Below are 24,150 nucleotides of genomic sequence, written 5' to 3'. Positions count from 1 at the left end.
ATGGTGTACCAAGGATTGAGAGTAGATTACTGTTTAAAGGGAGCATTGAACTTCATTCCATGGAAAGGGATGATCATGATAGTTTTGCAGGATAATGGGTTTGGAGAATTTGTGAAGCAGACCATACCACCATCACAAGATCCCCAACAGTTGATCCATCATACTAAGAATGATATCAAGGTAAGGAGGATTATTCTAGAAGGGGTCATTGATCATATAGTTCTTCATATCGATGAGAAGAAGACAACTTATGAGATGTTCAAAACTATTTTAGAACTATATTAGAGTACCGGTGATACCAAGAAGCTTTCTCTTAAGGAGAAGTTGAGGAGTATTCAAGTGAGTAAGGATGAACCCATCGTCGCATATTTGTCAAGGTTCACTCAGGTACGAGATGAGTTGGGTGGTGTGGGCGTGACTGTACCAGAGAATGACCTTGTGAATTTTGCTCTTCTAGGACTTCACAAGTCTTGGTATGGTTTCAAAGATGTAGTAAGTGGCAGAGAAAATTTTCCCAGTTGGGAAAGGCTATGGACTAACTGCGTTTAGGAAGAGATTGGGAGAGGGGCCGCAGGTGGTAGATTGATGAAGACAAAGGACAGGGAGAACTTTGCACTAGCAGGCAAGTGCAACAAGGGGGAAAGGAGTGCCAAGGAGTGGCCAAGTCCAGTTAGAAGGGCAAGAAGAAGGATCTAAGCAAGATCAAGTGCTTCCATTTCCATGAGTTTGGACACTATGTTACTAAGTGTCCTAAGCGGAAGGAGTCCAGTAAGGATCATGTAGCTGCATCAACGGAGGTAGATGCATTTTCTGCCTAGTTCGAGAAAGATTTCTCATTGATTGCTTGCATGACAAACTCAATAGATAACAATATATGGTATATTGATTCAGGAGCATCCTTCCACATGACCGCGAAAAAGAAGAGTTTCAACCACCTAAGGAGAAGGATGTTAATTTGTGGTAGCATCGGATGTGCTCTAGCCACGAAAATTGGTGGAGAGGCTAAGGCACATGGGATCTCCAATAACCGGGAAGGCTTGAGGGTCACTTGGAGAACACACCGGGAGATCAAGATTTTGACTTTCTGGGGCTGGGTTTGCTGAGAAAGTTGAGAGAGTGATCAGAGTTGCAGCTGAGGGGCAGTGAATACAGAAGCAGAGACACAGAGATAGCACCGGGAGGATCAATGCAGTAGCCGGAGAGAGGGACGCAAAAGTAGCCAAGGGTTCACGCTGAGGCAGCCAGGGCTCACGTAGAGGAATCCAGGAGCTGCGCAGTGCCTCAGAGGGCCAGCGTGGGTGACGCAGAGGGCCAGAGGATTGACGCACTGCCTCCTGAGGCTGACGCAAGCCAAGTCAGAGTGATGCTGGGCTAACGCTGGGCCAGAGAGAGGCTGATGTAGTCCTTAGAGGTTGACACTGGGGTTTCGTGGGGAAGATTAGAGCTGTGGAGCTGCCGGAGTGTTGATCTAGGTGGATGTTGGTGGCCACCCACCTATCCCACTTGGACCCCCACAACTGTCTCTTTCAATGTTTCAGTTTCCTTAATTGTAGCACAATTTACTATTTTTAGTAGTTTTTTCGGGTCTTCAACTTCCAGAGCCATTTTGAGGCCCTAAATGATGTTTTTTTTGGGAAAACTGGGAGCAACATAGGACCTATGTTTCTCATCCCAAAGTTGTAGTCCTCGGATAGATCTTTCTAACGAGGTATTGTGCGTGTCAAACGGAGATCGTATGCCAAAGTTACGACCCCGGGAAGTTGATGTACCAATTTACCCAAAACGGGGCCCATAGTTTGGCGTTTCATCTCCTAGGGTTAGGTTTTTGGATGTTTAGGATTTTCCATTGTTTCTCAACAATAAATAGGCCTTCGAGCCTCATTGTAAGACAGTTCAGAGGCATGTAGCCACCACATCTCTTCTCAGAGATAAGCTACCATCACCCTAGCTGGTTTATTTCCATTTATGTTTGTAAGCATATTTCAGTGTTTTACATCAATGAAATGAAGTATTATTTCTGCTGCATCTCTGTATTTATGGTTATATCTATAATTTGTTTTGTTCTTGTTTAAATCCGGATCAGTGGTATCAAAGCGGTACTCTTTCTCTTTTGTTTTTGCATGTCCCCAACGAGGTCGGGATATAAGGAGTTAGGGCTTGAACTAGTCGAACCTTTGCATGACCAGCCTCACAAATCCCGACGGCCTCCCATGGCGGATGAAAAGAAAGACGAGGGGGCAGGAGATCCTATCAAAATCTTGCTCGAAGAGGCCCTCGAGCAACAAAGGAACGCGATGATGGATAACTTTGCCCAAATCCTTTAGCGGTTGTGCAGGGGCGACACATCTACTTCCAGCAGCTACTCTGGAAGTGCCACACCCTTTAAGGTACAAGTTAATTTTGACATTCCCATATTTGAGGGTCAGATAGATGTAGACGCCGTAGATAAATGGTTAAATCTGCTAGAAGGGTATTTTTCTGTTCATGATTTTTCCGGACGGGAAAAGATTACTTTCGCTCTTCTCAAAGCTGCCCCCCACGTCAAGGACTGGTGGGAAACCTACTGCGAGCAGAAGGATGAAAGTACGATCTCACTGTTTTCAGCCGCACCCACTTGGAATTCATTCTGGGATGCCATCAAGGAGTAGTACTACCCTATCAAAAGCTATGAAGATAAATACATAAAGTTGACCACGTTGCGGCAAGAAAGGGACCAAGATGTGCCGAAGTTCACAAATATTTTTCATACCCTTCACACAAAGTTGGGTATCAAGGATTTTGAGCTGCATTTGGTACTCAAATACCGTGGCTGCCTACACAGGTACATCCAGGACATGATGGAGTCCCTGAACATCTCCTTGCTCGACACGACATACCGATATGCTGTCAAAATCGAGCAGAAGTTTAAACAAAGGAAGCGAGACTTTGGATCGGCGAATCCGAAGAACAAAGGACAAAGCCAAGGCGGGGTGACCCAAGACAACCTGTCGAAGCCGCAAGAAAATAACAACACCATGAAGTCAAAGAAGGACACAAGAAAGTGGTGAGTTCCATAAGAGCCCCACTCACAACACAAATGAGTGCCGGACCAAGTAGTCGCTAGCAGCCGAGTTGAAGGCTTCATAATCATATGCATGTTCTAACCCTGAGTTAGAAACCAACAAGGGGAATGACAAAGGGAAGCAAATCATTCATGCGGAGCCTAGTGTCACTGTTGCCACTGCCAAGGTCTAGAAGAATGAGCCCGAAGATCCAGAGGAGGGGGAATGTCTTTTCCACTCACAGATGTGGGTGAAGGGTTCGCTGCTGCAATTCATTATTCACTGTGGGAGCCAAAAGAACCTCATTTCAGCAGAGGTCGTGAAGCAGCTGGGACTACCAACCATACCACACCCGCAACCGTACAACATCTGATGGCTTCACCAAGGACGAGATCTCCGAGTCCACCAGTAGTGCCGCCTTCCTTACAACATCAAGCCCTTCGCAGATGAGGTATTGTATGATGTTGCACCGCTTGATGTTTGTGATGTATTATTAGGCCAACCATACTTGTGGAAGCGACATGCTATGTATGAGTCAAGGCCTCGTGCTGTTATTATTTCTTTGTGTAATACATTATACAGGACACTGGGGGTAGCCCCACCTACCGCCACTTCTTTGATCTCTGCTAAGAAAGGTAGTAAGATCATCTCTCAGTCTAGGAAATTTATTTTCTGTCTGGTTCGCTCTCAAAGTAAGGGGAAGACTGTAGCCACATCCATGGCCCCCGTGAAGGGTTCCTCCATGTAGTAGAAGCAGGTGGATACGGTCATGAAAGAATACAGGAACATCCTCTCCTCACCCACAGGGGTACCTTTGCACTGTAAGGTTAAGCATTCGTCAGATATGACTTTCAGAGCACCTCTACCCCATGGGCCAATCTATCGCCACTCCATTCTAGAAAATGCCAAGTACAAACAACGACATGATCAACATTAGGTACCACACAAGTTTCAAGTGGGTGACAAAGTCTGGTTGCATCTGTAGAAAGAACGCCTTACAAGAGTCCATCAGAAGCTCAGACCACTCCGATATGGTCCTTACACTAGTACCAAGACTGTGGGAAACAATGCTTTGGAGCACCACATTCCCCCATTCGTTTGCTTGCACCGAGAGTTCAATGTGGACCGCCCTCGACCAAGCTTACCACCATTACTGGACACATCACAGGTTGCAGAACAACTAACTAGGGACCAAGTTTAGCAAAAGTTTCCTCATCTCATGGAGGAACTCAATGCGATGGGGACCATTGCTTCCTAAGGGGGGAGGAATGATCCAGGTGGATGTTGGTGGCCACCCACCTATCCCATTTGGACGCCCACAACTATCTCTTTCAGTTTTTCAGTTTCCTTAATTGTAGCACAATTTACTATTTTTAGCAGTTTTTCGGGTCTTGAACTTTCGAAGCCGTTTTGAGGCCCCAAAGTTGTAGTCCTCGGATAGATCTTTCTAACGAGGTATGGTCCATGTTAAGTCACAACCCCAGGAAGTTGATGTACCAGTTTACCCAAAACGGGGCCCATAGTTTGGCGCTTCATCTCTTAGGCTTAGATTTTTGGATGTTTAGGGTTTTCCATTGTTTCTCAACAATAAATAGGCCTTCGAGCCTCAGTGTAAGACAGTTCAGAGGCATGTAGCCGCCACATCTCTTCTCAGAGATAAGCTATCATCTTCTTAGCTGGTTTATTTCCATTTCTGTTTGTAAGCATATTTTAGTATTTTACATCAATGAAATGAAGTATTATTTCGGTTGCATCTCTGTATTTATGGTTATATCTGTAATTTGTTGTGTTTCTGTTTAAATCCAGATCAAGTGTTTATCCAGGGTTTTAGCCGGAATATCTGCTTCCGAGTAGAGAGGTACTATTGCATGTTGGGTGAGCCGGATTTGGCACCTAGATTGTATTCTGAAACTGCTTAATAAATCAAACCCTCAAATAGCTACACTGGTTTTCCTGCATTGAGTTTTTTTTTTTTTTTTTTCCCGGGGACATTAGTCCAAAAACGATGGTGTCACTTGTGTGCTTGTTTATGTTTCCTTCAGTTGATGATCTGTAATGTGTTGAGCATGCACTTGTATTTATTTCCAGTATTTACATGGTAAATAACTTGTTAATTAACAGAACAAGTAGGTAGGAATAAATCAGAAAGTACATGAAGGCTTTCTAACGGGTTAGACTTAGAAATTCCAACATGGTATCAGAGCGTGGTTGCAAATCACAAGAGCACTGAGGACATCAGCCGAGCAAAGCAGCAACAGTAGAAAACAATTGTCCTGAGTGACAAAAGTTGTTCGTAGCAGAGATGCAGCAAGGAAGGGGTGACGCAGTGCCTGCGTCATCAAGTTCGAGCCAAGAAGAGGTAGTTTAGAGTCTAACGGAGGCAAAGAGAGACTCACGCAGAGGCCAGGAGGGTTGACGTAGTTGGTTGAGGAAGCTAATTTGCTAGTGCCGGGATTACATAGAGCCTAGGAGCTCTAACCTTCGGTTTGCTGGGGTTTAAAAGGCTGTGGGTAAGTTGCAGAGTGGAGCTGGTGGGGTATTGTAGTCAGAACAATACCTAACAGGGCAAGGCCAAGGAGGAGGGAGTTGCTACCGAGGATTTCTAGTCGAGAAATCTGGATCAGTGGTGCAGCTGCACTAACGATCGGAGTGGGGGCATCTCGACATTCGCAAGAAGGGTTTCCAGGAGGGAAATCGAGGCTCAGAGGGAGTCACACCAAGAACTTCCAGGAGGGAAGTAGAGGAGCAACGAGATGGCAGTGAATGGGGTAAGAGACTAGGACAGACTGGATGGAGCCTCAAACTTCGTAGTCTGGAAGGCCAAAATCCTATCCATTCTAGACAAGAATCATGTCAAGCACTTCGCCTTGAGGACGATAGCTATCCCAGTTGACCCAACTGATAACGACAAGTACGAATAGCTATCCCAGTTGACCCAGCTGATAATGACAAGTACGAGGAGGCAATGACGAGGCCCAAGAGCGTCATTCTTGATGGGATCAAGGACCATGTAGTACCACATATTGCCGAAAAGGACACAACAAATGAGATGTGGGAGGCCCTAAAGAAATTGTACCAACATACTTCTGTGCAGAGAAGGATGTTACTAGAAAATCAATTGCGGTCATACCAGATGTAGAAGGGAGAACAGGTCAACATCTTCCTCGGTCGATTGAAGGAGATCCGGGATCAGCTGACTTCCATAGGGGCCACGCCGGATCAAGAATTGATGGTGAGAGCAACCTGAACGCAATCTTAGAACACTGGGAGGTGTTTGTCCAGAGCATATTGCGTAGAGGTACCCTTCCAGATTGGGAGGAAATGTGGGCAACTCTTTTCCAAGAAGAGAATAGAAGGCTGAGCAAGGCGAGAAGCAGCGGCAAGGGGATCATAATAAAAAAGGAGGAGGAGGTGGATGTTGCCTTAGCATATGAGGGAAAGCAGGAGAAACAGAAGAAGGACCTCTCCAAGGTCAAATGATTCCACTGTGGGGAGTTGGGAGACATCGAGTTGTAATCAGACGGACTACGGGGCAGGATCCTCGAGGTACCTAGCCTCTTAGATTAGACCTTGCTACGGGAGCCCCAAAGAGGAGTAGCAATACTGGCAGATCTCAGTAGAGATGAATGCGGGTGAAGCGATAGAGGGAGCTACAGTGCAGCATTCCTAGGACAACATGAGGTAGCAGTGCGAGAAGCACGAGAGTGTTGCACCAATGCAAGATGGCACAGAGAGGTGTGCAACGGTGTGAGATGCATGGAGTTGTTGCAGTAGCATAGAGGTCAGAGAGGGAGCACTTGTCAGCGACAGATGGAGTTTCAGCATCGAGGGTGTCTCTAGCCTGACAGAGATGTCAGAGTTGGGAGATCAGTTACTTACTTCTTAGTAACTGGGTTGCAATGTAGTAGTTAGCAGTGACAGTGCTATGGGCAGCACGATGCAACAAGATGAGAAGGAGTTGCAGTACGGATGCAGTAGTGGTAGTGGCAGGTTCATGGGTAGCTGTATAGGACGCAGCAGTGCAGATGATGGGCAGCGGGCCTAACATCAGCATAGGGACCGATGCCCGATGATCAGGGTGATACTCAGTGAGGAGTATTGTTAGAGCATAGTCCTCGCTAAGAGGGAGTGTTGATTTGGGGTAGCATCGGATGTGCTTTAGCCATGAAAATTGGTGAAGAGGCTAAGGCACATGAGATCTCCAATACCCGGGAAGGGTTTGGGCAGATTCTAAACAGTTTGGGAGATATTAAAATAATTAATATTTTTAATGGAGTCCCTAAGTCTAAACTTAGGGAAAATAAAATATTAAAGTGAATTAATATAAAACTATGTTAGAATGGTCCAAAAGTCATGGATCAAGCCAGATCTAATCTTAGCCGTTGATTAGGGACTTAATCTCGGTCGTTGATTTGTCAATGAGAAAAGTATAAGAGGAGGCTTGAGGGTATATATCTGGTACTACTGCTGTGGGTCTCTCGGGTGGTCTAGTGGCCTTATGGGATCCCAACTGGATCAATATAAAGGCCTATGAATGCTTCGTTGGTATCTTGCTAGAAGGCAGTGTTCATGGCCTGCCTGACCGTGTTCATGTCTTAAACATATATGCCCCATACAAAGATAGAGGGAATTTTTGGGATTATTTCATATCTTCTGGTTTGATGGACCTGGAGTCGCTTATTATAGCGGGGATCTAAACTGCACTATTTGTCTAGATGAAGTCTGGGGATGTTTCAGGAAAGTTGATCCTCTTGCTAGGAAAATACAGGATGCCATCCTCATGAACAACTTTGTGGACATTTGCCCCACCAAAATTGCCCCTACTTGGGACAATGAGTGTATTAGCTCTACCTACGTCGCAAAGAGACTGGATCGATTTCTGAACCATGAACAATTGCTGGACCGTCTGCGGGATGCCCAGGTAAAGATCATCAGTAACTTCATATCGGATCATAGACCCATCACTCTCAAATGGAGGAAAATGGAGCTTCGCATGGGCATCCCCTTCAAATTCAATAGAACAGTCTTAGAGGACCTTGATTTTAATAAACTGGTGCTCGAAACTTGGGGCAGCTTTGGCTCTGCAGGGACCTCTCCCATGGTCAACATTCTGGAGAAACTTGACTCCCTCCGGGGAACTATCAAACACTGGTAGAAAAAGAAAATTAGGGACAACAAGAAGGGGCTTGTTGATATCCAAAATAGTCTGGACTCTTCCCATTCCTCCATGTCCACTCATTATCTCCCTGCTCACATCCGTTCAAACATTCAATCACTGGAACTCGAGAAGAAGCAGATCCTTACTATGGAAGAATCCATATGGCGATTAAAGAGCAGGGCGCTATGGTTAAAGAAAGGTTATTGCAATACAAAATTCTTTCACATATATGCTAACCATCACCGTAATATAAATACCATATGGGAGATTACGGACTCTAATGGACGCATACACCAGACTCAAGAGGGGATAAGTGATGTTGTTGTACAATTTTTTCAAAATGCTTATGGCATCACTGAAAACATTTCTGCTAAAGACATGGTTTGGGGTATAGATCCATACCCAATCATGTATGATCCGGAGAAAATGATGATTTTTTTATGGAAGTCTCTGAACAAGAAATTTTGAGCGTTCTTAAATTGTTTAAGAGTGAAAAAAGTCCTGGTCCTAATGGATGGACAATCGAACTTTCCACACTCTTTTTTGAATCTCTCAAAGTTGACCTTCTGGGCATGATTGAAGAATCAAGGACCATGGGCTTCATCCACATAAGATAACTTCCACATACATTGCCGTCATTCCTAAAAACAACTCTGCTAATGGTTTCACTGACTTCAGGCCTATTTCTCTGTGCAGCGTCATCTATAAAATCATATCGAAGACTATTGTTGGGCGTATGCGCAGAACTCTCTCACGCTTCATCACCTCAAAACATCATGGTTTTCTTCCGGGCAGACTCATCCATGACGTTGTGGCAAATGCACAGGAAAGTATGCACTCGATTCACACCAAACATCTTGAAGCTGGTATACTACATATTGATCTTCATAAAGCATATGATTGCCTGGACTGGGGATTTCTCATACTCGTCCTTAACAAGATTGGTTTACATCCCAGATATGTTAACTGGATCATGGCCTGTGTGGATAATGTAAACTATGCTATCATTATCAATGGGTACCCAACAAGGTTCTTTCGGGTTGGCCGGGTTCTCTGACAGGGATGTTCGCTATCCCCTCTATTATTTATTCTGGTCATGGACTGCCTAAGTTTGCATATAAAAAAAGTGGTCCCAGAGGATCAATTTCAACCACTAAAGTTGGGAAATAACATCAACATTTCACATAATCTCTTTGTTGATGACATCCTTATAATGGGTATGCTCCACCACTTTTCTTGGTTATATCTATTTCACATTTTCAGTAGATTTTCAAATGCTTTTGGGTTGATCATGAATATTAATAAATGTGGTTTATATTATGGACAATCTTACTTGGAAACAATTGCATATATCAAAGGTTTATTTAGAATCAAGGCAATGCCTATACAAAATGGCATGAAATATCTTGGCTATCATCTCAAACCCACTTGCTACAGAACAGCAGATTGGAAATGGCTTGCTCATAGATTCTACAAAAGAATCTCTGGGTGGGAGTTTAGATGCCTGTCTTTAGGGGGACGGGTTATCGTTACACAAGTTTTTCTGTCACAATTGGGCGTCTATTGGGCTCATCTTTTCCATATCCCTGCCTCCATCATTAATGATATAAACCATCTCATGGAAAACTTCATCTGGGCGGGTAGCCACAGTGGGAAAAAATACCACTTGACCAAATTATCAAATATCACTCTCCCAGAGGGCATGGGTGGTTGGGAAATTATGGACCTTCGTTGTTTTGGTGGGGCAATGCTCATAAAATCCCTCTAGAGGGGCTTATTTGGAGCAGGCACATGGACCAAGATCATCCAGCACAAGTACCTAAAGAATAAAGATTTCAGTGTTTGGTACAGATATGGCTCCATTGGTATCAAACAAGGTTCAGCCATGTGGCTAAGTTTTTTGAAAGTAGACAAGTATTTCATTCACCATCTAGAATGGAAATTTCAGTGTGGCAATAACATTCTTATTGGCATTGACCCAATATTGGGTGCTGGTTCGGATTTCTCTATTTCTGACAGTATCATCCTACACTTGAATGAGCGTGGCATTTTTTTTCTGGGGCCAAGTTATAAATAGGTGGCATGGTTTGATCCTTATATGGAAAAATGCCTAGGATTTGGGGTTCACTTGCCAAAAGGAAGGGGAATGGATTCAAAGTATTTCAATAATGAAGCAGCTTGGCATTTGCTGCATAGGAACACGGGACAAAATTGTATGGTCAGGTAGAATGGCATCTAATAACATTATAGTGGCAAACACATATTATACTCTATCAAATATGGTTGCCAGACAGGGGGATCATCAAACTCTATACGCCTTCTGGAAAACTAAAGCTCCTATAAAAGTTATACTTTTCACATGGCTTGTATATCATAACAGAAATCTAGTATGGGAGAATCTGTAGAAAAGAAATTGTCATGGCCTCGGAATATGCTCCATATGCAAAAATTATATTGAAGATAATGATCACATCTTTTTGCACGCCAATTCACTACTCAGGTATGGAAAAAGATTGCTTCCCTCTTTGGTTTCCCATACATTCAACACACTTGCATTAGGAACTTATTAAAATGGTGCAGCACACAAAACACTGCCTGGAGAGGCATTCCTCTTTCTATCTTCTGGGCAATCTTGAATTGAAGGAACATAAGTATATTCCAAAACTGTAGGGAAGATTTCTCTCTGATTATTGAAAGAATCTCCACCAATCTTTCAATTTTCTTTGTACAGTCATCATGCACTAATTTTAGCCCTCAAATGAAGAATAATTTTCAATTCATATACCCTATGGGGTTTTTTGATGGGGCTGCCCAAGGGAACACCTGTGCATGTGGATTTTGGATTGCCATGACCGCTGATTTGTCATACAGGGTCTACTGGAATTGTGGTAGTGGTACAAATACCAAAGTTGAAGCATCAACACTCTTGGGGCTCCTATGGTTCAAAAATTTCTCTGGGAACCCCACTTTGCACATATATGGAGACTTGAAGATTCATGGGGAGGGCATCCATCAACAACCCCATGCTTCAAGAATGGCTAGAAAGGATCGAATTTCTATGGCAACTACATAGCAACTCCACAATCCAGCACATTGGAAGGAACCTAAACAAGGAAGCGGACATATTATCAAAGAAAGGATTACAGGGATCGATTGGCAAATGGTACTTGGAGATCACTTGGGAGTAGAACAATTTTGATATAGGGGACTTTCCATACCCGGGTTAAAAGCCTCTCTGCATGTTTTCACCCTCTTTTTGTAATTTTGTTATATATGTCTATAATCTTTTCATTTGGTGCACATTGAGAGAATGTGGTTCACAGTCATGATTGTTTATGTTTTAAAGATATAGCCTCTTTAGAGATATAAGTGAATGTCTCCTAAACTGTATTAATCTTTTCAATCCTAGGTTTTGGATGGTAATCAGAACACCATATTTTCATTATCAAGTGACCCGGGAGATTCACTATCAATCTGTAGATGGTTGATTTTATACAATACTAACATTTAACCATATGCAATTTCATGGATGTGAAAGGGTTTATGAAGAGCGGATGGGCACGTGGAAAACTGTTGCACTCTCTGTAAACTAAATATGTCGTACCGAACCTCGAATCGACGAATTAATTCACAAACCGAATCGAACCGCCATATTTTCAAATTTCTTCCTCCAATTCGACCGAATTTGGTAATTATGCTCTAAATTTGGGAACAGGCGCTTTATTGTCTAGCCCAATGGATTTGAGTGACCCACAACCACGATTTGCTAACCATAAAACCAATATAATTATATGCCTTTATTCCTCCATAATCATTTTACAAAATTTGAAATTTACACGCATATACAATCATCAAATGTACATTTTATGATATAAACTTTTATAACTTGAATTTCAATCATTTTACAAAATTTGAAATTTACACGCCTATACAATCATAATCATCAAATGTACATTTTACGAGCTTGAATTTATTTGATGTTTCACACAAATAAAATTAACAACATAAATTACAACTTTATGGAAAAATAACAACCATAACTGCAAATATAATCTGTGAAAAGTTTTAAATAAAACTACGTTCTACAATTCCGATTCATGCGTGGAAACCCATTTTTTACATAAGAAAGTATGGATTCACTAAATCCGCGAAGTGACGCTTTATTGTTTGGACCACAAAGATTTGAGTGAGCCACAACCATTGTTTGCCATGCATGAAACCAATGTAATCAAATGCCTATATTCCCCACTACTCTTACACTCCACCATAACTGTAATCGGGGGAGCATCAATGTAGCATCTGTTCAGAACTACAAAATAACTACACGTATTCTTGATCGGTCATGTTTAACCAAGGCACCCAACTCGTACCCTCTTTCTCGACTTTTGCACCTCCAGCAATAATTTCACCTATATTTCCCCTCCCCTTTGGATCTTTATTTGTATGTCATTCCAAGGTTTTAAATTGTCCACCCACTTTCTTTCCCAAGGAGTATACCTGTCGCCTCCATGAGCGAGGCAGGAAGTCACATATGAAATGCATGATACAGCAGAACTCCAGGCGTGCACATATAAAAGCTCAATGATGTCGGAATAAGCCAATGGATCTTCTCTTCCTTCGTTTGTACAAACACAGCAAACCAGTTTAAAATTTTCAGGAGTTTCTCCTCTGAGACTCACAAGTTGACAGGTAACAGCCAATTATCAGTTAAGCTGACGCTGACATGCTGAGTGTGTAGGATGACAAAACAATTCGCTTCTCTGAAAACTCGATCAGAAAGAAATTGCAGGCGAGAATAAGTTTGGAAAAGTCCAGATGGTCGGAGTAGGCAGCCGACTACACCTTTTATAAGCGCCCCGAGGGGTGTGAGTTTGGTGAACAACTGCCATACACCCAGAAACAGTCGCAACGCCAGGAAGACGTTATTCAAAATCAACTCCAAGTCCTGCGACATCCTTCCTCCACCAATGATGAGCGGAAGCAGCAGACTCAATTCAGCGTGTTAATCGTTCTCCTCCTCCTTCGAGAGAGCAGTCTGCTAATCTTTCTTCTCCTCTGCTGCTTAATAATCTTCATCGTCCATTTTTAAGGAAAAGAAGGCATATTATTCCTTTTAGTCTGATCTAGATACAAAAGTCATCCCTCACCGTTCATCCAATTGCTTGACATGATTGCAATGTCCATGTCATCTTTTCCTTCTGTTTTTTATTCTTTTCTTATGGAAGGTCCAGGATGATGAGATTCTCATGCATCTAAATTACTGTTTGATGGCCATACCTTACTATTGTTTATCTTCTGCTTTCACTTTAAGAGAAAAGAAAAAGATACATTCCGCCTAAGTTGCTTAAATATGATAACACTCTTCATGTCCTTTCTTTACTTTATTATTTTCTTCATCTTGTTGCAGGTCCCATATGAGATTCTGCATGAGACAGGTACGATATGAGATTCTGCATGAGACAGGTTTACATGTGTAGGAAGCAAGGCATTTTCCTTTTTCTAGCATCTTCTTTTTGACCTTTAAATTTTCATCTTTGACCATGGACCACTGGTACGAGATGGACACATCGCCCAATATCCTTTAATTATTATTTTTTCCATTCATCTTCTCGTAGTTCGGGGTCTGAAATGAGGCCGGGTCCGAGTTGAGGCTGTAGTGTAGTTTAATGAGGCTGTTTTTTTTGAAATTTCTTTTATATTTTAAAAATTTTATATTTTGAAAATTTAATACGGATTTTTGTAAATTCTTTTATATTTTAAAAATTTAATACGGATTTTTGTAAATTTAAATTATAATTGTTAAATTTCAAAATTTTTGATAATCTTAAAATTTATTTTAACTCTCAAAAATATAATTCAAACACTATTTTACACCATTTTAAAATTTGAATTTTTAACCATGTAAACAATTCCTCTACTGCATAAACAACTTCCTAAATGACAAAGTTCGATGTACATATGTTTACTTTCCTATTATCTTTTCTTTTCAGCGAATACAAACGCAAAGATAAAGTTCCGTTGAAAGGAATAGATTCACGTTTCAAATAACCAATGCGAAGAGAGAGTAGATTAGTAGATGGAATGTTCAACCCAAAATTGATTTTTTTATTTTTTTTGTCCTGACATAATTTGGTATAAATAAAAAGGTGAAGTTGAGTTGATATATGTGGGATCACATCATTTTCAAAGTGAAGGTAACGCTGAAGAAATTTGGGAACAAGGGTTTCTTACATGGTTTGTTTGACATTGATGATACTAGATTTTAAATAGTTCGATAATAATGATACTAGATTTTAAATCATAAAAGGATTAGTGAAGTTAAGAATCACATCATTTCAAAGTAAAAGTAAAGAAATTCGGGAACAAGGTTGGCCTATTTGGCATGGCAATAATGATAATGGATTTTAAATCATAAAAAGGTTATTCTGACAGTGATGACGATAGCCTGTAATAAAGCATACTTGCATTTGGGAACCAGGTTCTCTCACATGGGTTGATAATAATGATAATGGATTTTAAATCATAAAAGGATTATTGAAGTTGAGAATCACAACATTTCAAAGTAAAAGTAAAGAAATTTGGGAACAAGGTTGGCCTACTTGGCATGGTAATAATGGTAATAATGATAATGGATTTTAAATCATAAAAATATTATTCTTACACTGATTATTCTTAAATCGTTGGCCTAATCAAATCATGTGCATGGTAGTGAATATAATTCGCTATAGTCAAATCATGTGCATGACAATGAATATAATTCGGTTGCGATCCAGATGTATAGTCAAATCATGTGCATGGCAAAGAATATAATTCCGTACAGATCCGGCTGTAAAACATGGCAACTAATATTTACAAGTTTATTGAGTTTTTAATGCACCTTTTAAACACGAAGCTTCAGATGTGAAGCTTGCTCTTGTTGAGTCTCTTCTCTATGATCAATACACGAACCTTTACACAAACCCGTACACGAACCTTTGGACTTTCACACTCTAGCGTCTGACACATGGCTTCCTGCCTTTAACAGACTAGTGTTCCTTAGACCTCGGCGAACCACAAGTGTCACATTCATATCAAAAGTCACAATGGAAGGATCCATAGCAGTCTTGTTGAGGCCAAAATCGTTCCACCATTGTTCAAGCCATTCACCTTGCCGTTGTCTTTGTGTGGTCCCTGTGGCCCCAAATTTTACTCTTGTGTAGTGAGTTTCATTTTTCCATCTACATTCATGATGTCCCACCACAACTTTTTGTAGTCTGAAAAGTTGTAAATGGTATGCGGGAAGATAATGCTTGGATTACCCTATGGCCACATTTCTGGCATGTCGTACCATCCCGGTCCGATTTATGGCAAGATATTTGTGGAAGATTCTCCTATGGTTGCTTCCTTCTGTCCAGATCACAATGATATCTCTAAAATTTTGGCTTAGGGATTCTTCAGCCAAATGTGCGGCCATCATACTCCTCTGATACACCATGTCGTGTATCCATTTTCTACCTTTGGGGTAGACTTTCCTTTCAAGTACTAAGTGTTGAATATCTGAATGAGGTTGCAAATTTGCATCGAGCACTTTTGTGTTTCTTAGCTGCCATGTTGGTTTCCATTTGGAACAATATTCTTCCCAGTTCTGTGTTTCAGAAATACTTCTCAGAGTCTCTATATGTTGGGAAGGGTCCCATTCTGTTACTATCACCATGGCAGTGTCTTTCTGATTTAAATATTCTCTGCTTAGGAAGTCAGGCAGACAATTCTTTTCGCCTTTGATGTGTTCGACTTCAAAGTCGAAATTTGCAAATAGAGCCTGCCACCTTGCAAACTTAGCTTCTCCTGCTTTCTTTATAGCTTTACTAAGGACTTTCTTTAGTGCAGAGGCATCTTTTCTTAAGAGAAACTTTTTGTGTATCAGGTGGATATCAAATTTATCAATGCAGTTCCATGCTGCTTTGACCTCTTTTTCTATAGTAGAATAGTTTTTCTCATGTGAGATCCAAGTCCCTGAGACAAACCGAACTATTTGTTCTTTTCCTTCTTTCTTTTGCTTCAAGGTTCCTCCCCACCCTTCATTGTTGGCATCGGTTTCAACAATTTTGAAAGAATTTTCATCAGCGATATGAAGAATAGGAACAGTTTTTACCTTCAATTTAATTCTTTTGACAGCTTCAGTGTGGGCCTAATACCAAGGTTCTGGATGTTTTTGCAGTCTTCTGTTGAGTAATAATCTATCTTTGGCACAATCTTTGTAAAAGTTTCTTACATAGTTTAAACATCCCAAGAATCTCTGTAATTGAGTTTTGTCAGTGATAATATCTGGAAATTTACCAGCGAATTCCAGAGCATGTTTTTACAGAGTGATCTACCCATTTTTAATTGTATGGCCAAGAAACTTGATACTTGTATGAAATAATTCAATCTTTTTCTTGCTAAGAACCAATCCATTGGTTTTGACAAGTTGTACAAATTTTTGGATATGTTTAAAGTGATCATGGACGTTTTTAGAAAATATAAGTATATCATCAATGTATACTAGTAACCAATCAAAATATGGCTTGAAAATATTATCCATAACCTTTTGGAATTTGGAGGGGGCATGCTTTAGTCCAAAAGGCATGACGTTCCATTCATAGTGTCCTGCTGGGACACTGAAAGCAGTCTTAAACTTATCATCTTCATTAATTTCCACCTGCCAAAATCCTGATTTCACATCAAATTTAGAAAATACTTTAGCCCCTGCTATTCTTGCTAAAAGATTTCCTTTGTGAGGAATGGGGTAAGTATCATCTGAGAGGACAGTATTCAGAGGTTTATAGTTTATTATCAGCCTTGGGATACCTCTTAACTGTTCTGAATGTTTATTAACATAACAACCATAACAGTTCTAAGGACTGCTAGATTCTCTAATTAATCTTCTTTCCAGGAGGCTTTCTATCTCTTTTTGACAGAGATCTCTATATTCTTTGTTCATAGGGATTACTCTGCTCTTGCAGGGTTTCCCTTCATACTTATCTTTATAGGGAAATTCTACACAGTGTACTATAGTAGAAACTCTGGGAGTAGAGACAAAGGGTAACTCGATTGTTTGTAATTTTCCATCTGAGCTTGGTAGATATATAAAATAACCAGCCTTGCAATTTTTCAATCTGGCTAATCCATGTGGCTCCACAGCTACTAAAAATACATTCCCCAAAATACAGTCAACAAGAATGTCTGCAACAACAAATTTTAATTTGATGCAATGCCCTCTAAAGCAAACAGAGGCCTGAGGGACTTCATACAGTAGATCTTTGTTTCCTAACCTAATCACTTGTCTAAAGGATTTTACCCAATACTTTGTAGGTACTATTTTTGAATTTAGAATATTGACATCTGCCCGTGAGTCAATAAGTGTTCTTAGGGAAAACATTTCACCATTTATACAGATATCTAGCATAACATGATGTTGCTAATACTCGATAGCCATTACTCTCATGTCGGTGAATCCTATAGTATCATCCCTTTTTCCTTCAAATATTTCAATATTTGGGTTAGTGTAGTATTCATCATATGCATCCTCAGTTTTCTTCCCTTTTTGTAACTCACAGGCTTGTGCTTTTAGAGAGACAATCTATTTTTTGAGATTATGAATCTCTTGGCTGACTTCTCCTAATGTGAGGGCTCTGGTCTTAGAGTTCTGTTGGCTTCTTTGAAAAGATCTTGTATTTCTTTCAAATGAGGCATCAACGAATAATGCCTTTAGTTTAGTTTTAGAGGCAGTCTTGCTACTGCTCCCCTGATTTTTGTGCATTGTGCTTAGAAAAGTTTCTAGTAACTTTTCCTTCATTTCTCCTTCTCCCAATGTTCTGATCTGGGCAAGTAGCTTTGTTTCTGTATCATCCATGGTTTGTGCCATGAGAACCTTCTCCTTTGGCTGAGAAACATGGTCTTCATCAAATGAGATTTATGATTCAGTGCTTGATTCACACAAACAGTTGTTTGAATCAGTGCAGTCATATTCATTCATGTGCATGTTTAATTCTTCATCAGAGCATTCTGAAGAAGAAATTTCAGAGGATTCAGATGTTGAACAGAGTTTTCGTTGTTGTATCTGTTCTCTAAATGAGATGTTTGGACAATTTTAGATTTGTGATTCTTAGAACCACATTTATAACATAGGGTTGGCACCATGCTTTCTGTTTTTACTATCCTTTTCTTCTTTGTAGCTTCAAAATATTTCTTTCCTCTGTTTCTCTTAGATTCTTCTGATAAAGGACAACGACTGGAGGTATGTCCAGGTTGGCCAAAGAGCAAACAAATCAATTTATTCCACTGATCTTTCTTATGTGTCTGGAGATGAATATACTTGGGTTCATAGTGATGTGTTTTTGGCACATATCTATAATATCCTTTCTTGGTCCCTTTTCTTTTCCTCTGTGGATATTTTCTGTATTCTTGTCTTTTTTCTTTCTTGGCCTTCTTTTTAGCTTTTCTTCTTTTTACTATGGGGTCATCTATGGCAATACCATACCTGTTACAGATGGATTTGTTGTCTGGTAATCTTGACATCTTCTGCAGAGATTTATTAACTTTCATACTAGTGCATAAATTTACCAGAACTTTTGTTATGATGTTGTATATTTCTCCCCAAGTAAAGGATTCAAAAGGCAACTGAAAAGCATCTTGTTGTCTTAGATAATCTACAAATTTTGAAGGCAATACTCCTAAGTAAATTTGTTTCCACAAGAGATTTTTGCTATCTTTAACCTCATATATTCCTTGAATCTAATCTCTATGAAAATCTTCATAATGAGACATTTTATTACATTTAATATTCATGAGAATTATCTCATGCTTATTGGCAAGTTCAAGTTCTCCTCCACACCAATGTTCTAAAATGAATGAAGTTAGTGCCCCAATCATATTGCTTTGTGGATCTCCATTAGAATTATGAATGATATCTCCCACTTCATCTTTCAAGATTTCATTTTCCATTTTTGCCACTATTGTTGGTGATGACTCTGTTTCCCACCATCTCAACAAAGTTCCAGTAAAGCACTGAACAATAGATTTACAAGCTTCTATTTCATTTTTTCCCCTTAAGCACATGAGATTGTATTCTATAAACATAAGATCTATCATTTGTTGAATCTGAGCAACATTGAGATTGTCAATATTCCATTCTCTGTGTGATTCAGGATGGAAGTTATGTGTTTATAGAAGTTTCCCTTTTCCACTAAGATCAGGTGCTGGATACCTGGTATATTGACTTTGGAGAGGCTCATAGATAGGGAACAGATGTGGTTCCGAGCTTTCAGGTTGCTCTACTTCTTTAAATAGTGAAGAGATAGTCATTGGATCAGATTTTTCTTCGGCCATTTCTTTAGGGAAGAGAGAAGGAAATCTATCAACAGGCTTAACAGGATGCTGAATATTTACAGATGCATGGCGTACTATCCTGGGTGATGGAAGTATGCCAGATGTTTCTCATGTGCCTCCTGATCAAATGGGTGTTCGGCATGTACTCCATCATCGTCATTCAAAACATCACTACATAAAAACTGTTCCTCGACCTCCGGCTTTGGCTTTGAACAGTGATACCCTGGCAGACCATATTAACAGTCTCCAAAAATGCGCTTTAGTAGGTAGATGATATTTCTCGGAGATGGAGGACTCTGAAATGTGAAATTGGATAGACAATAAATGGAAGTCTATACTAGGGTACTTGCCTACGGTTGTGAGGCCACTGAAGGGATGGTACAGTTTTCATTTTCTCAGTCAGGAGGACTTGGAGAAAATTAAAGCCATCCGATGGATTCATGGAAAAAGCTTCCTTGCCCTCCATAAATGGTACACTGGGTACAATCCTCTTCAGAATACACCTTCAAAAAAACTGGTATGGGTCAAGTTACCTGGTCTTCCACTTGAATTATGGACCAAACAAGCTCTCTCTGACATTGGCAATGCCATCAACAAATTTATCTATGTTGACCCACACTATCTGGGGGCACAAGACAAGAGGGTTGCCTGGATTCTCATTGAGAAGGATTATCGCGGTGGTTTTCTAGACCACATTGAACTTCAATAGGGTGACGCTTTCCTCCAACAAAGGCTGGACTATTGGGGGGTTCCCTTCAGATGATCTTTCTGCCACAGAATTGGTCATATGTGTGATCAATACTCTTTCCGACCTGGTGGACACTTCCATGGAAAAATATGCTTCAATGGTGCCATGGTGTCTCGCTCTAACATGGGTAGACAGAGTCTCAATGGTAAACGAGCTATGCCACACAATCATCATCCGCATCATCTAGGTATGCATTCACACCAAAATTCCCATCTTCCACTTGCTTTCGGTTCAATAGTTTCATCGCCCATTATCCCCGAATGTCTCCCCCAAATCGGACTTTCCTCTTTCTAACAGTCCACCAACCTTCATATGTCATCCGCCACTTGAGCCTACCACTAGTCAAGACATTCCAAATCCATTTTCAGCCCCGCATCCATATCCGGACATTCCGTCTACCTCGCATGTAGCATACGTTGCCCCTCTGACACCGCCTCACTGTCAGTCAAAAGATAAAGGTCCATGTCTCAGCATTACTACAGCTTCGCCTACAAATTTCGTAGGGAGTGACCTGGACTTCCTCTTACAAAGGAAGACACTTGATCTCCGTACCCTCACTATCCACAAGCCTGGGGGCCAATCATCTCCCCACATCAGCCCTACCTCTGCGGGCAACATTACTGTGTGAAGAAAGAAAAACTATGGCAGTCGTCATTTTCAGGGAGGATCCAATAGAAATCCATTTTCCTCCCCAATGGACCAGTTTCTGGTTGACATCCCCATTTCTGACATCTCCCCCTCACCGGCCCTTAGAGCACAGCTGCCCGAGAAAGATCTTCCATGATGTGCATCATCTCCCTTAATATCCAGGGTGTGGGGACTACCCCAAAATACTTAGCCCTCAAACATTTGTTGTCTTTACAACCTTTCATTATTCTTATTCAAGAAACGTTTCCGAACTGGTATATATCTGCTACTGCTGCTGTGGGTCTCTCGGGTGGTCTAGTGGCCTTATGGGATCCCAGCTGGATCAATATAAAGGTCTATGAATGTTTCGCTGCTATCCTGCTATAAGGCAACATTCATCGTCTGCTTGGCCATGTTCATATCTTAAACATATATGCCCCATACAAAGATAGAGGGAATTTTTGGGACTATTTCATATCTTCTGGTTTGATGGACTTGGAGTCACTTATTATAGCGGGGGATCTAAACTGCACTATATGTCTAGATGAAATTTGGGGATGTTTTAGGAAAGTTGATCCTCTTGCTAGGAAAATACAGGATTCCATCCTCATGAACAACTTTGTGGACATTTGCCCCACCAAAATTGCCCCTACTTGGGACAATGGGCATATTAGATCTACCTACGTTGCAAAGAGACTGGATCGATTTCTGATCCATGAACAATTGTTGGACCGTCTGGGGGATGCCCAGGTAAATATCATCAGTAACTTCATATCGGATCATAGACCCATTACTCTCAAATGGAGGCAAATGGAGCTTCGCATGGGCATCCCCTTCAAATTTAATAGAACAGTCTTGGAGGACTCTGATTTTAATAAATTGGTGCTCGAAACTTGGGGTAGCTTTGGCTCTGCAGGGACCTCTCCCATGGTCAACATTCTAGAGAAACTTGACTCCCTCCGGGGAACTATCAAACACTGGCAGAAAAAGAAAATCAGGGACAACAGAAAGGAGCTTGTTGATATAAAAAATAGTCTGGACTCTTCCCATTCCTCCATGTCCTCTCATTATCTCCCCGCTCACATCTGCTCAAACATTCAACCACTGGAACTCGAGAAGAAGCAGATCCTTACTTTGGAAGAATCCACATGGCGATTAAAGAGCAGGGTGCTATGGTTGAAGGAAGGTGATTGCAATTCAAAATTCCTTCAGATATATGCTAATCATCGTCGTAATATAAATACCATATGGGAGATTATGGACTCTGATGGACGCATACACCAGACTCAAGAGGGGATAAGTGATGCTGTTGTACAATTTTTTCAAAATTCTTATGGAATCACTGAAAAATTTCTGCTAAAGACATGGTTTGGGGTACAGATCCATACCCAATCATGTATGATTCAGAGAAAATGATGATCTTTTTAGGGAAGTCTTTGAAGAAGAAATTTTGAGCGTTCTTAAATCGTTTAAGAGTGACAAAAGTCCTGGTCCTGATGGATGGACAATCAAACTTTTCACACTCTTTTTTGAATCTCTCAAAGTTGACCTTCTGGGCATGATTAAATAATCCAGGACCATGGGCTTCATCCATCATAAGATAACTTCCACATACATCGCCCTCATTCCTAAAAACAACTCTGCTAATGGTTTCACTGACTTCAGGGCTATTTCTCTGTGCAACGTCACCTATAAAATCATATCGAAGACTATTGTTGGGCGTATGCGCAAAACTCTCTCACGCTTCATCACCCCAGAACATCATGGTTTTCTTCCGGGTAGACTCATCCATGATGTTGTGGCAAATGCACAGGAAAGTATGCACTCGATTCACACCAAACATCTTGAAGCTGCTATACTACATATTGATCTTCATAAAGCATATGATTGCCTGGATTGGGGATTTCTTAGACTCGTCCTTAACAAGATTGGTTTACATCCCAGATATGTTAACTTGATCATGGCTTGTGTGGATAATGTAAACTATGCTATCATTATCAATGGGTACCCAACAAGGTTCTTTTGGGCTGGCAGGATCTCTGACAGGGATGTTCGTTATCCCCTCTATTATTTATTCTGGTCATGGACTGCCTAAGTTTGCATATTAAAAAATCGATCTCGGAGTATCAATTTCAACCACTAAAGTTGGGAAATAACATCAACATTTCACATAACCTCTTTGTTGATGACATCCTTATAATGGGTATGTTCTGCTGTTTTTCTTGGTTATATCTATTTCACATTTTTAGTAGATTTGCAAATGCTTTTGGGTTGATCATGAATATTAATAAATGTGGTTTATATTATGGACAATCTGACTTGGAAACAATTGCATATATCAAAGGTTTATTTAGAATTGAGGCAATGCCTATACAAAATGGCATGAAATGTCTTGGCTATCATATCAAACCCACCTGCTACAGAACCGCAGATTGGAAATGGCTTGCTAATAGATTCTACCAAAGAATCTCTGGGTGGGAGTTTAGATGCCTATCTTTAGGGGGACGGGCTATCCTTACACAAGTTGTTCTGTCACAATTGGGCGTCTATTGGGCTTATCTTTTCCATATCCCTGCCTCTATCATTAACGATATAAAATGTCTCATGGAAAACTTCATTTGGGTGGGTAGCCACAGTGGGAAGAAATACCACTTGACCGAATTATCAAATATCACTCTCCCAAAGGGCATGGGTGGTTGGGAAATTATGGACCTTCGTTGTTTTGGTGGGGCAACGCTCATAAAATCCCTATAGAGGGGCTTATTTGGAGCAGGCACATGGAGCAAGATCATCCAGCACAAGTACCTAAAGAATAAAGATTTCAGTGTTTGGTACATATATGGCTCCATTGGTATCAAACAAGGTTCAGCCATCTGGCTAAGTTTTTTGAAAGTAGACAAGTATTTTATTCACCATCTAGCATGGAAATTTCAGTGTGGCAATAACATTCTTATTGGCATTGACCCAATATTGGGTGCTGGTTTGGATTTCTCTATTTCTAACAGTATCATCCTACACTTGAATGAGCGTGGCATTTTTTTTCTGGGGCCAAGTTATAAATGGGTGGCATGGTTTGATCCTTATATGGAAAAATGCCCAGGATTTGGAATTTACTTGCCAAAAGGAAGGGGAATGGATTCAGAGTATTTCAATAATGAAGCAACTTGGCATTTGCCGCACAGGAACATGGGAAAAAATTATATGGTCAGGTAGAATGGCATCTAACATTA

The 24,150-nt window shown here is 40.8% G+C and overlaps 1 protein-coding gene across 1 annotated transcript; it reads left to right on the top strand.

Moving 5' to 3' along the window:
• Positions 1-23,015, top strand: LOC149181698 (uncharacterized). Its single transcript, XM_089414294.1, has 4 exons — positions 1-180; positions 286-473; positions 21,487-22,287; positions 22,586-23,015. The coding sequence occupies exons 1-4, from the start codon at positions 1-3 to the stop codon at positions 23,013-23,015; spliced, it is 1,599 nt and encodes a 532-aa protein (XP_089270420.1).
• Positions 23,016-24,150: the final 1,135 nt, after the last annotated feature.

This window comes from Pinus tabuliformis, chromosome 3_2 (assembly GCF_031772625.1).
Source record: "Pinus tabuliformis cultivar Carrire ecotype Pingquan chromosome 3_2, CPIR1, whole genome shotgun sequence".
NCBI classification, from domain to species: domain Eukaryota; kingdom Viridiplantae; phylum Streptophyta; class Pinopsida; order Pinales; family Pinaceae; genus Pinus; species Pinus tabuliformis.
The sequence above is the reverse complement of the archived record's forward strand: the minus strand, read 5'-3'. Positions and strand labels throughout refer to the sequence as shown.

What these genes read in the sequence shown, in the direction of transcription:
- LOC149181698 (XM_089414294.1), top strand. Translation starts at nt 1, where the DNA reads ATGGTGTACCAAGGATTGAGAGTAGATTACTGTTTAAAGGGAGCATTG. An exon ending in ATACTAAGAATGATATCAAG is followed by an intron (nt 181 to 285) that starts GTAAGGAGGATT and finishes GAACTATATTAG; the next exon opens with AGTACCGGTGATACCAAGAA. An exon ending in AAATTTCTGCTAAAGACATG is followed by an intron (nt 22,288 to 22,585) that starts GTTTGGGGTACA and finishes CACTGACTTCAG; the next exon opens with GGCTATTTCTCTGTGCAACG.